This window comes from Lipotes vexillifer, unplaced genomic scaffold (assembly GCF_000442215.2).
Source record: "Lipotes vexillifer unplaced genomic scaffold, Lipotes_vexillifer_v1.1 scaffold738, whole genome shotgun sequence".
Classification (NCBI taxonomy): Eukaryota; Metazoa; Chordata; class Mammalia; order Artiodactyla; family Lipotidae; genus Lipotes; species Lipotes vexillifer.
The window spans coordinates 515,572-529,459 of record NW_006769699.1 but is presented as its reverse complement, the minus strand read 5'-3'; the positions used below and the strand labels follow the sequence as shown (position 1 = coordinate 529,459).

The window sequence follows — 13,888 nt, the reverse complement described above, 5'->3', positions numbered from 1 at the left end:
GGGGCACGAACCCGTGTCCCCTGCATCGGCAGGTGGACTCTCAACCACTGCGCCACCAGGGAAGCCCAACACACCAGTTCTTATAATAAAGATCAAGTGAAGGAAAATACAACACATACATCTATGTCACAAAAGCTACCAATTTGATAAATGCAGAGGATCCAGATGCTTTCGTTTTGAAATAAAACCATTATGTTTCCTTGTGCTAAAATCTCACTATAAAGATGTCACGTTAATTCTATTGTCTTGACTGTTTTAAAGAAAATCATGGTACAGATTGTCAAAGGGTGAAGAAGCAGAATTGATTCGTACTAAATTATATGGAAGGTTGAAAGGAGTGCTATATCAGGAAGAGAATAGAATAGAATATGTTTGATACATAAAAGATATGTTATTTATAGTACAGGACTCTGATTTATATAAATATTGATATAGGATCTTTAAAGTCATGATTTAAACACTCTTGTTTCTATTTTCTTTTCATGTCATTTTCTTTTGAATAACGATCGAAAGATGACACTAGTCCCCCAAAAGACAAAGGCACGTGGAGAAAAGGCATTCCGAGTATTATGAGAAAGACATTTGAAAAAAAGCCTACTGCTACAGGAACGTTCGGGGTCAGACTGGATGATTGCCCGCCAGCTCATACTAATCGGGTAAGAGACACCAGCCAGCCAGATTTCCTAAAGCCATTAATTCAGCCGTAGTCATAACAGGACCCGAGTACACAGCCGTGCAGATCACAGGGGGTATCTTTCCATCTGTTGAGTATTTTCCTCTTCTTAACAGACCTTAGTTTCTCTAAGCATGTCTGACCTGTACAGCTGTATGGAGTAATTTTATCTATAATGCTTTTTTCTAATCCGTTGACTCTGAAATAGAATAATTATTCAACTGCTAAGAATGTATCTGAAACTATCGGTAAGAAGTCATTTATTTTCAAGTCACGTGTGTTTCTGCTTTCAGCATTTTGAAAGAAGGATGGGAACAAGAATCTGATTAAGAAAGTGTGATAAATGTAAATGTGCGTGTGTGTGTGCGTGTGTGTGTTTACAGTGCCCACATTAGGATTCATATCATGAGTGGATGGATGTTATTCTTTCCCCCTCCTCTTCCCCTGTCCCCCTTCTTTTATTCAACTGAACTGTTTCCACATTCTCCGTACTTGCTCTTGTTTCTTCTTTAGACTGTTATCTCCCTGTGGGTCCTCCTCTTTCAGTCTTGACCTATTCATTCTCTTTCCACTGACTCAACTATCTCTTGCTGGTTTTATCTCTTCCCAGTTCTCCAGTGTTTCTATTCTTTATTTTCTCTATATCAAATAACAGCACTTTATATACTGTTTCCTTTTGGATGAAAAGGGCCTTGTAGCTACGATATGTATCTACTAACTGAAGATAAACATTCATGCTGTGTTAAATAAAATGTTTATTTCTTGTTTTGCAGTATATTCCATTAATAGTTGACATATGTTGCAAATTAGTTGAAGAAAGAGGTCTTGAATATACAGGTATTTATAGAGTTCCTGGAAACAATGCAGCCATCTCAAGTATGCAAGAGGAACTCAACAAGGGAATGGCTGATATTGATATACAAGACGATGTAAGTTTGTATATTTCTATTTGAATAACTGATCTGTGTTTTTTTCCTTTGTGGTATTGACTACAAAAACACTGTATTTTTATTTTGCATATACCTAGAAATGGCGAGATCTGAATGTGATAAGCAGTTTACTAAAATCCTTCTTCAGAAAACTCCCTGAACCACTTTTCACAAATGGTGAGTTAACCCCACCAAAGACACCAATGCAACAGTTGAACATAACATTGTTGGGAAACCACAGCGTATTAAATTGAACCAGGGGAAGATATTTTTGTCAAAAGAAACAGGAGGTTTTGTTTAGTTCTTATTTGTATACAAAGCATAATCATGTCCTGTTTTTTGTCATTTGGATTTTTTTTTTTCCTCCTGATACATTTCAGTGAAAAACAGTTTATAAAACGTTGTTAAAGTTCAGTAAAAATATATATTATCCTGTTCATTCATGTTTACAGCTGAGTTGAAAATATGTTATTATTGTTCTCAGTGAAAAGCCTTCAGGCATAATAAGGTACAATTGGTAGAAAAGCATTTTTGCAGCCAAGCCAACTATTTGACTTAGATAAGACCTTGTAGTGGATGTTGCAGTGCGGGGAGAGAAAGTGGACAGACGGTGTAAATACAGGCCGTACCCTCAGAGAACTCACAGCTTAGGGAATTTCCTTTGTTTGATAAGGCCTAGAGGAATCATTAAAAACTATAGTAGTTTTATTTTATTTTATTTTATTTTTTATAAATTTATTTATGGCTGCATTGGGTCTTCGTTGCTGCACGGGCTTTCTCTAGTTGCGGCGAGCGGGGGCTACTCGTTGCGGTGCGCGGGCTTCTCATTGCGGTGGCTTCTCTTGTTGCAGAGCACGGGCTCTAGGCACGCGGGCTTCGGTGGTTGTGGCACATGGGCTCTAGAGCGCAGGCTCAGTAGCTGTGGTACATGGGCTTGGTTGCTCCGTGGCCTGGGGGATCTTCCCGGACCAGGGCTTGAACCCGTGTCCCCTGCATTGGCAGGTGGATTCTTAACCACTGTGCCACCAGGGAAGCCCCTACACTAGTTTTAGGACAACATTTCAAAGGCTATTTGGGGTCTTCCCTACTATTTTTTTCTTTTTAATTGTGGTTTGAAATTGAACCTTAAAGGGAAACTAGATTACAGCTCACCTAACCAATTTAAGATGAATTTGTTTTTTTTTTTGTTCTTACTGTTGTCAGATAAATATGCCGACTTTATTGAAGCCAATCGTAAGGAAGATCCTCTAGATCGTCTGAAAACATTAAAAAGACTAGTAGGTATTATTTTATATTTTTGGAGGTACAACAAAAGTTCAGCATTTAAATCCATCATGAAAATAATATGTTTCAGATTCATGATTTGCCCGAACATCATTATGAAACACTCAAGTTTCTTTCGGCCCATCTGAAGACAGTGGCAGAAAATTCAGAAAAAAATAAGGTGTGTAAACTGTTTATTGAAGAGATGTACTTTCAGTGGCTTTAGTTGAAAAGATGTACTTCACTGCTTCATGCGAAATAGTCAAAAATAGGTTATAATTAAACAAAAGCTCTAAAATACATCATACTGGTGATCACGCCCCTCTAAAGATCACTCTTAAAAGCAAAAGATCCACAAAATATGAATTGTTGTTTTTTTCAAGACATTTTCTTTTATGTTTATCCAGCAAGAAAAATGAAAAAGTCAGAAATTTTACTTCTTTTATTTTTCAACTGTATATTAATATTTTGAATGGGCAATATTTGCACAAACAACAGTAAAAATGTATCAAATGGTATACAGTGAAAAACAACAGACATTTTCTTTTTTTGTTTTGTTTCATTTAGATTTAGCAGATAATTTGTTTTGGTTTTGTTTTCATACCACCATATTACCTTTATCAAACACAACAAAATTTATTTTTCCTTCGTATTATCTAGTAGTCTGTTCACGTGTAGCTTTTCCTGATTGGTTTCAAGAAATATCTTTTGGATGAATATTGTATGGTTTTACTCACATGGAATTAAAACACACACACACACACACACACAAAATAAACGAACAAACCAAACAAAAACAACACATAGATACAGAGAACAGAGTAGTGGTTACCAGAGGGGAAGGGGCAGGGGTGCAGGGGAGGGTGAAAGGGTAAAGGGGATCAACTGTCTGGTGATGGATGGAAACTAAATTTTTGGTGTGGATCCCAAGACCAGTTTGATTTTTTTTTTTTTTCCCCCACAGTGGTTTTTTACCCTCTAGTATGTTTTGGGGATTGGTTATTTAATATTTTAATCAAATCCTAAGGTCAAAAAATTACACCAGATACTTATAAGATATAACAAAGAAAAACAAAAGATTCGCACCTTTGACAATCAGGTACTTAAACAGGAGTACAAACTATCATGGAAGGAAACATACAAACATATAGGCATGTAATACTGAGGTGTTCATTGGTACAAGGATAAGCAACAAGCTTTGGAAGTCTTGGTTGAAGTAAAATTTTTATCAAAAGAATATTTTCAGACATTAGTTTTTACATATTCATGATCTTAATGTACTACTCAGGCAAATTTGGAAATTTTTATGTATCTCTTTCCGTTTGTTTAGTTTTTGAGGGGAGAGGTTTTCCCTATTCTTTTGCAAGTTTTATTCCCTTTGATTTTAATATTTGTGTCAGTTGATCCAGCTTTATTAATACTTATTTTTGGTTGAGGTGCACGGCTTGTGGGATCTTAGTTCCCTGACCAGGGATGGAACCTGTACCCGCTGCAGTGGAAGCGCAGAGCCCTAACCACTGGACTGCCAGGGAGTTCCCTGTAATACTAGTTTTGAACCAGATCAGTTGTTTTCAACCAAAGACTTCCTGGAAAAAACAAATGCCAATTAAGTATTGTATGTTGTCATTAAAGCAAGAAAAAGAATTTACATATAGATCAGTTTATGGAAACTCTAACCCTGAAGCATTATTTGTTTTTACACACATCAATCAACCATTCTTTGAATTCTTTTTCATCAGAAGAGTCTTTCAGAAGTAAAATGCCAAACATGCAATGGGAATTTAAGCCTACTTTCTTAAGAAAAGTTGTGATATTTTCTAATATCATCGTCTGTTGCAGATGGAACCAAGAAACCTAGCCATAGTGTTTGGTCCAACTCTCGTGAGGACCTCTGAAGATAACATGACGCACATGGTCACTCACATGCCAGACCAGTACAAGATCGTAGAGACGCTTATCCAGCACGTAAGTCCAGGCTTCGGCTCATCGAGAACATTCTTTTTCTCGAGCAGCTGATAGTTGGTAGGGCAGAATTTGGTTATAATTTTTTTTTTTTCTAAGAGAATTACCTTTTTTTCTGTGCTATCCTCCAAAATATAGATCTCTGTAGGGGGTTATTTAATTTCTCTTTTTCACCTTTTTTATTTTAAATTTTAGCATGACTGGTTTTTCACAGAAGAAGGTGCTGAAGAACCTCTTGTAAGTATTGTCCGTCAGCGTTTGTACTCTGTTCTTCTCATTTGGGACACACAAGATCCTGATCCTACAACTGTGTCACCTTCCTGCTTTGTATGCTATTGTCTGCTTTGCACCCCGAAAGCAGGTCTATAGCGCCTCAGTTTCTGATCTAATGAAAATCCAAGTATGATACTTATTTGGTAATTAATTATATGCAAATAATGTAAAAAATTAAGCATATGTCCTCCACTCAGTAATGTGTCTTTTACTAAATGTTGTTTGAATTTTAAAGAAAGTATCTTTGAAGAGATGATGAAGAGATCTTTGTTTATTAACCATAGACAACAGTGCAGGAGGAAAACACAGTAGACTCCCAGCCAGTGCCAAACATAGATCATTTACTCACCAACATTGGAAGGACAGGCGTCTCCCCTGGAGATGTATCAGGTAACTCTTGCCTGGGCAGTATTGATCTCTAGGTTAAAAGCTAAATTCTTATAACATGAAAGAGCAAATCAATCATAAGTAACAATTCACTATGATTTTTTTTCCTTTTCCTCTTCTTTTTTTCCCTTTCCACTAATAAAAATAATGTAATCTTCCTCTTCTGGTTGATCTGAATTATCTTCCAGTGACTGTAATGCCATTGGCAGTGCATGGAGTTGTAATGCTTGTCAGAAAGGAAATAGGAGGGAAAATGAGCATGCAAACCACTGTTTTGTTCTTTTTTTTTTTTTAATTCACAGTTTCCATGTAATAGTCATCACAAGGTAAAACAGATACACGCTACTGAGTATGTGGTTGCTGTGATGGCAGAAAGTATGGTCTAGACTGTATGAGTAGTTCTTACTCTTGAGCTGGACGTTCTGTTGAAAAAGCAGCCAATTAAATATGTAAAATGCTCATGGGCACCATTCCCATAAATGCAGTATATTATCTTGTCACTACAGAGGTCACCGTAAAAGTCAATTTCTTTGACATTTTCTTCTGTCTTCTATTGCCACCCTAATGTTCGGTGAAGTGTCAGTTCTAATAGGCTCTTTCGATGCAGATTTTCTCCTGCCAAACTGTTGCACTAACCTAGCATGTTTTACACCATGTTCTCCCTTTGTCTCTAGTTCTTGTTTTAGTCCTAAAGGGTTTTCTTTCCAGCACTTACTGATACAGGCAAATCTATACTGATGTTGCACAGGCGAGATGGGAGGAGTCTATCACACGGTCATGTCGCTAGTGGATTCCGTGGTGTCCCTGATGGACAGCTGGAACTGTAGGAAGAAGGAGGACTGCTGTCCACACTGTAGCTGCCTTGTCTGCAGAAACCCCCGATTCCTGTAAATGCAAACCGAGTTGATCTGTGGTGTACATTTTCTCTTACGATTATTGTAAACAGATCACTACTACTTTCTTAAAGGTTTTTCTGCTGTTTCTTGTTATTTCTGAAGCAGACCGTGAGGAGAAATAGCATGGTATGGTCTACCAGTTCTTAAAGTCATAAAGCATTGAGCCATGTGTTGAAAGGGGCGTGGCATGGGGCTCAGCTCATTAATTCTGAAAATCCATTTCCCTGAAGTTGAAAGAGAAAATTTCCAAATTGGTGTTGTCCTGAAGAGTGCTAGCCCCTTCCTACCCTCTTTATACTTGTATAATCTGAGTTTTTGCCAGACAGTAAAATGATGCTCTCCATTTTTCCATTTCCATAATAGCGTTTGTTAATAAATAATTGGAAAACTGGTAGCAATTTAACTAGTCAAAAGGATCCCTGACTGCACAGATGTGAAACCGGGGTCCAAAGCACAGAGATCAGCATGATTTAACGTAACATCAAAGTGACCTAGAAGCAGGGTTATCCTAATGCATCCTTACGCACACAGTATATGCTTCTAAAATTGAACATTGACAGTCTGACAAAAATCAACATAAATACACTGAGTCTGAGCATCTCAATTTGTAGCGAGGGCAGCCAACAATCCTAAACGTTCTACATTGTGTATCAGTTTCAGATACAGGATGTGGTACATAGTGCAATTCTTCAAAAGGTCTTCAAGCTGCTTTATTGCTAGATTTAATGCTTAGCAAATTTAATAAACACTAGTGTTTCTGTTTTGTTTAGTACAGGGCTCCTTTGCCATCCCTATCATTGAGCTGATTCTGCCTACAATTCACAGCATCCTTTCATGGCGGTGGCTTTCTGTGGTGCAGCTTGCATCTTTGTGAGCTCTGACTATCCACTGTGTTCTATTGTTTTTGAGTTTTGCTTTCACATTTTGTTCCGTGCCTGTCTTTTCCGTAAGTTTTGCATTGTTTGTTGAAAGCAGTAAAGAATCTGACCAATACTGACCATGTTTTCTTTAACTTCTCACAGATTCAGCTACTAGTGACTCAACAAAATCTAAGGTAAATTGTTTTGTACAGTTTGGAATATTTTAGAGGGGAATTGCTTTGTGGCTGATTGTTATGATTGGTATGCAGATGCATCCCTGTCTGTGTCTGATGACACACCAGCAGAGTCTTAAAAAGGGAAAAATTAATGCTTAAAATAGAATATGATAGAGGAATACTGGATGGTGAAGTGGGGTGTTGGATTTATCTCAGTGTAGTTTAGCATAATTCAAAGAAGTAGGCATTTACCCCCTCATTCTTAATGTGAAAATTTTCTAACATATGCAAAAGCAGAGAGAATAACATAATGAGCCCTTATTATCCGTGCTCAACAATTAACACATGGCCAAGTTTGTCTCATCTGCACCCGCCCACTTTCCTCCTCTTCGTGACTTTTGTTGTTGTTGGTGGTGGTGGTTTTTTTTGGCCTCACAGCAGGTGGGATCTTAGTTCCCCTACCAGGGATGGAACCTGTGTCCCCTACAGTAGAAGCTCAGAGTCTTAACTACTGGACCACCAGGGAAGTCCCTCGGGACTATTTGGAAGCAAATCCCAAACATTTTGTTTCATTCTGTAAACATTTCAGTAGTAATATAGACTTCATTATTATTATACATTTTTTATGAAAATATATATTCTTGCCTTCTTTTCAACAAGATCACTCATTTTGTTTTGTTTTTTTTTGTTTTGGTTTTAATAAATTTATTTATTTATTTATGGCTGCACTGGGTCTTCGTTGCTGCTTGCGGGCTTTCTCTAGTTGTGGCGAGCGGGGACTACTCTTCGTTGCGGTGCGCGGGCTTCTCATTGCGGTGGCTTCTCGTTGCAGAGCACGGCCTCTAGGCACATGGGCCTCAGTAGTTGTGGCTCGCGGGCTCTAGAGCGCAGGCTTAGTAGTTGTGGTGTACGGGCTTAGTTGCACTGCGGCATGTGGGATCTTCCTGGACCAGGGCTCGAACCCGTGTCCCCTGCATTGGCAGGCGGATTCTTAACCACCGCACCACCAGGGAAGTCCCTAATTTTGTTTTTATAATCAATTTTTGTTTACATAATTTGTGTTCTGTTGACACCACCACCAAAGTACACTTTTTGAGTAGTTTTTAAGACATTCAATTAGAAAGTTTTTCATTAATTCAGTTTGTGCCAGCTTTGCTCTTCTGAGACTGTAGCAAGTAGAATTGTCAATAAATTTGTTCAGGTGTTCTATTTGGAAATGAGACATACATATCATTTCTAAACATAATGGGATCACATATGACTAAATTAGAATTGAATTTCTTGCAGAAAATATCATAAAATACTTAATGATATATCATTTGCTATCACTTATATTGTGATTTTTACCATCTTTTTACCCCAACTTTTTATTTTGAAAAATGTTAAGCCTACAAAAAAGTTATTGGAATAATAGCACCCAAACCTTTTGCCCTAGATTTATCAGTTGGTAAATTTTGATATATATGTAATTTTTTTTTTCTGAGTCATTTGAGAGTTAACTTATAGACATGATAACACTTTACCCCTAAATGCTTCAGTGTGCATCTCCGAAGAACAAGGGGATTCTTCTGTGTAATTACAGCATAATTATTGTATTCTGGTAGTTCACATGAGTACAATACATTATTATTTCTAATGTACAGTTTTTACACAAATTTCGCCAGTTGTCCCAATAATGTGTGTTGTTTTTTCTTTTCCTGTATATAGGATGCAATCAAGGATCGCCCCTTGCGTTATGTTGTCATGTCTCCTTAGACTTCTTTACTTGGAACAGTTTCCCACCTCTTTTTGCCAGAATATAAGAGTTTAGATTTAGATTTTTAGGTTTTAGATTTCATACCTGTTTGAAATTCCCTCCTTTCCTCTTACTAGATGCATATTTCTTAACCTGTGGTTATAGCAGTCTCTTCATCTTAAGTAAATTATGGTGGTGTTTGTATTATACCTATAATATAATGGATGTCCAAATGATAAAATCCTTTGTGACCATTTTTTTCAGTTGTGAAATAATATAGTCATTTGCTCCAACACATAGTGATCACAGAAACATGGAATTTTAAAGGAACCGTTGGGAATCTTAAAGATAGTATAATCTAATTTCTTCTCACTTAAATCAGCAATGAAGTTGAGGTGTTTAAAAGTGAATCACTTGCTCAGTGTCATACACAGCAAGCTAGGGAAGGAACACCAGGTCTTCTAATTCAGAGCTCAGTCACAGCCATCATCCCCTACGGTCTTCAACAGAATGTGTTAAATGTGAATAACCCTTAGAAAGGTCCTGTATAATTATAAAGTCCTTTATAACTTATAAAAACAAAGTTCCATCAATCTGTGATTTCATTTTGGTGAATCCTTTCTAATACAAAAGCCTGAATTTTTACTGTAATTTTCAGGACTTCAGTATAGTAGTTCTAGCTTTTCTAAGATTTTTATGACAACAGAGAAACTATTACTCAGTTTCTGTTACTCTGCATACTTCCTGCCTGCCTGCTTGACTTAAATGGTTTGTGTTACACCAGCTAGTGTTTACTGACACCCCCCCCCACCCGAATTTACTTAGCCTGTAGGTACATTATGAACACTTAAACAGTCATCATCAAGAACATATTAGGCGTAGCTGACAAAGCCAGTTGGCCGCACTGCCACTTTCTCAATACAGGCCTTTTTTTCTCACTTTCTCAATACAGGCCTTTTTCTCAATACTTTCTCACTTTCTCAATACAGGCCTTTTTCTCAATACTTACCTTTCTATGGTAAGGATTTCAGGTCTTTAATTGACCTTGTGTTTTTTGAACTTCATGATTTGGTTGTTACTTGAGATCAGTGAAGACAATGCCAGCTTGATTTACCTGAGGCCAGTCTCTGCAGATCGAGCCTGCCTGAACTAATGAGAACCCAGGAGCTCCCTTATCTTAATCAGCTTATCTGATACAGTATCTGTATCATGTGATAGCTGTAATTGGAAGATTGAAGTCAGTCATAAAATTTTAACCAATGTCAGAATATTATATTCAACCCTGTCAGAATATTGACTCTATGAGACCCGTGTTCCAGAGGAAGGAACCTGAGGACCCTCTGAGGGTAGCAGAAGCAGGGACGGTCTGTAGATGGAGGGAAGTCAAGAAGAATAGGAGTGCGAGAGGGCCCCAAGCACAGAAGGTGTCCCTGAAAGACAGGTGTATGTCAGCTGTGACATGGCAGATAAATACCACCAGGCAAGAAATGGGACAGATTAAATAAAAATAAGAAGTTGTCTTAGGTACAGGTTAAAAGGAGGTGTAAAAACTACACCCTGTTATTACTTAGCTTTAGTGGTTAAGAAATACTTGGGGGAGGGGGAGGGAAGGAGTGGGAGTTTGGGATGAGCAGATGCAAACTATTCAATGTTATATACAGGATGGATAAACAAGAAGGTCCTGCTGTACAGCACAGGGAACTATATTCAATCTCCTGTGCTAAACCATAATGGAAAAGAATATGAAAAAAAAAATGTCTATGTGTGTATAACTGAGTCACTTTGCTGGACAGCAGAGATGGGCACAACATTGTAAATCAACTATATTTCAGTTAAAAAATAAAATAAAAAATAATCACCAAAGCAATGGGAATCACACAAAAGAAGAAAAAACAAAAGAAATATTGGTGCGGGGGGGGGGGGGCTTTTCAGAAAATGAACTCAGTAACGTTCTTATGTTCAAAGTCTCATGTCTCTGCTCCCCAGGGTTCTTGGGGATCCGGAAAAGATCAGTATAGCAGGGACCTGCTTGTGTCGTCCATCTTCGCGGCCGCCAGTCGCAAGAGGAAGAAACCAAAAGAAAAAGCACAGCCCAGCAGCTCGGAAGACGAACTGGACAATGTGTTTTTTAAGAAAGAAAACGCAGAGCAGGGTCACAACGATATTAAAGAAGAGTCCAAAAAAGAGAGCGAGACACCGGGCAGGAAACAAAGGACCGTGGCCCGCAAAGAAAATCACGCAAAGAAGGACGGCAGCGCGGCCAGAGCTGATCAGCGAGCCCTGCGGGGGGAGAGCGCGGAGCCCCCGGCCCCCCGGGGCGCCATGCAGAGCAGGTCGCCCACCCCGAGCTGTCGCCTGGCCATCCTGAAAGAGGGCCCCAGAGCCCTCGCGGCCCAGAAGGCCTCCCACCCGGACGAGACGGGGCCCGATTCCGGCGCTCTGGCGAGGTTTTCCACCAAGAAATCCACCAGCCCCGAACCCAGAGTCGGCGAGTTTCTGGTCAGTGTCGGCACCATCACCGCCGACTGCTCTGCGTCGTCGCCCGCCCCCTCCGTGACCGGCCTGGACGCCAGCCGGCTGAGCCCCGAAGTGCAGTCGGTGGCCGAGAGCAGGGGGGACGACGCCGACGACGAGAGGAGCGAGCTGGTCAGCGAGGGGCGGCCGGTGGAGACGGACAGCGAGAGTGACTTCCCCGTCTTCCCCGCCGCTCTGGCCTCCGAGAGGCTCCTCCGCGGAAAACTGCACGAGGCCACGAAGATGAGCCGGCGGGACTCCGAAGGCAGTGAAGTCAGCTGTACGGAGGGGAGTTTAACACCGAGTTTAGAGAGCCGGAGACAGCTCTTCAGTTCCCATAAGCTGATTGAGTGTGATACTCTGTCCAGGAAAAAATCCGCCAGATTCAAGTCAGACAGCGCGACTCTAGGAGATGCCAAGAATGAGAAAGAAGCCCCTTCCATCACGAAAGTGTTCGAGGTGATGAAAAAAGGAAAATCAACGGGGAGTTTACTGACACCACCACCCAGAAGTGAATCCGAGAAACAGGAACCCACCTGGAAAACGAAAATAGCTGATCGGTTAAAACTGAGGCCCAAAGCACCGGCAGATGACATGTTTGGAGTAGGAAATCAAAAAACCAACGCGGATCCTGCCAAAAGGAAAAACATCAAACGCAGACACACGCTGGGAGGGCACAGGGATGCTACTGAAATCAGTGTTTTGAACTTCTGGAAAGCGCAGGAGCAGAGTGGGGACAGAGAATCCGAACTTTCAGCTGTGACACGGTTGAAGCCCAAATGCTCAGCCCAGGACCTGTCCATCTCAGACTGGCTGGCCAGGGAGCGGCTACGCACCAGTACGGCCGACCTGAGCAGAGGGGACGCGGGGGACCCCCAGCCCCAGAGCCTGAGCACATTAGAAATACCCACCACGGACCCAGCCCTGTCTTCTCAGTCCGATGCAGACAGTTCTCCCAGCACCTTGGCTTCAACCAACAGGCCCCCTCTTTCCACACCACCACAGCCACCTGACCAAATCAGTGGAGAAAGCTTCCAGAACACGAGCCAAAACGCCAGTTCTGCAGCGACGGCCCAACCTCATCAACTGTCCGAAACCCCAGGCAACAAAGCACAGTTCCATCCCTGTCTTTAAACTGGGGCCACGTCCACTCCAGCGAATAAAAGCTACTGTTACACGTTCCATAACTCTGTAAATATTTTCTTGTACCAGAATTGTTATTATGCAGCCTTCATTTGGGCTGGTTTCATCATTTTGCACTGTGAAATAGCTTTACAGTGCATTACTACAGCCAGAAGAACATATATATGTATTTAAAAATATATTGGATAGTTGTATACAAATGAGCAAGGTTATTTGTTGCGACTCACCACATAGTGCATACACCCAAGATTACTGAAGAAAATAGCTGGCATTAGTATGCAGCAAATGTGTTCTTTTGGTTTCATCACTAACAAAAGTGCCTCATCATAAAAATACATTTGGTTTTTAGGGTGCCATATTGTTAAAATTAGATAACTTACACTGAGTAAACAAATGCGTTTTATTGGTAACAAATTTCATCACATTTACCAGTTTTAACACAGGTAGATACAGAACTTCCATTCTCTAGTCATTCCAGGTGGATCTCTGAGTTTTCTATTCAAACTTTTAATACAGTTTTTGAGTTTTGTGTGACTTGAATTTTTAATCTTTCTGTAAAATACGTAACTTAAATGAACATATTATATGTGTATCTTTTCTTCAGATACCAGATTTGATATAAATGTTGTAACATAGATGTGTAGATAGTGACCTGGATGGAACTGGCTTCTTTATGGAGAAGAATATAATTCTGCATGAGGACTTAATGGATCCAAACCTGTGTCATGCCTGTGTGCATACCCAAGTAAACACTGGAAATAAAAATTGTTTTGGTGAACTTTGCATGGCTTGAAACTTATTCTAATATATATATTTAATGCCATCCATTTATAACTGCCTTAATTGGTTCTGACATTTATTTATTTATGTACTTATTTAATTTTTTGCTGCCGTGCGGCACGCAGGATCTTAATTCCCTGACCAGGGATTGAACCTGTGCCCCCTGCGGTGGAAGTGCGCAGTCCTAACCACTGGATGGCCAGGGAAGTCCCTGCTTATGACTTTTAAAAATTTACCTACTCTAGGGCTTCCCTGGTGGCGCAGTGGTTGAGAGTCCGCCTGCCGATGCAGGGGACA

The 13,888-nt window shown here is 40.0% G+C and overlaps 1 protein-coding gene across 1 annotated transcript in view; it reads left to right on the top strand.

Moving 5' to 3' along the window:
- Positions 1-12,802, top strand: part of ARHGAP21 (Rho GTPase activating protein 21) — a 128,411-nt gene extending 115,609 nt beyond the window's left edge. The window contains exons 16-25 of the mRNA XM_007445863.1: positions 514-656; positions 1,447-1,602; positions 1,701-1,779; positions 2,806-2,879; positions 2,957-3,046; positions 4,705-4,830; positions 5,023-5,064; positions 5,385-5,490; positions 7,406-7,437; positions 11,141-12,802. Of these exons, the coding sequence (XP_007445925.1) occupies positions 514-656; positions 1,447-1,602; positions 1,701-1,779; positions 2,806-2,879; positions 2,957-3,046; positions 4,705-4,830; positions 5,023-5,064; positions 5,385-5,490; positions 7,406-7,437; positions 11,141-12,802 (2,510 nt within the window). The remainder of the gene's footprint in view (positions 1-513; positions 657-1,446; positions 1,603-1,700; positions 1,780-2,805; positions 2,880-2,956; positions 3,047-4,704; positions 4,831-5,022; positions 5,065-5,384; positions 5,491-7,405; positions 7,438-11,140) is intronic.
- The last annotated feature ends 1,086 nt before the right edge of the window (positions 12,803-13,888 follow it).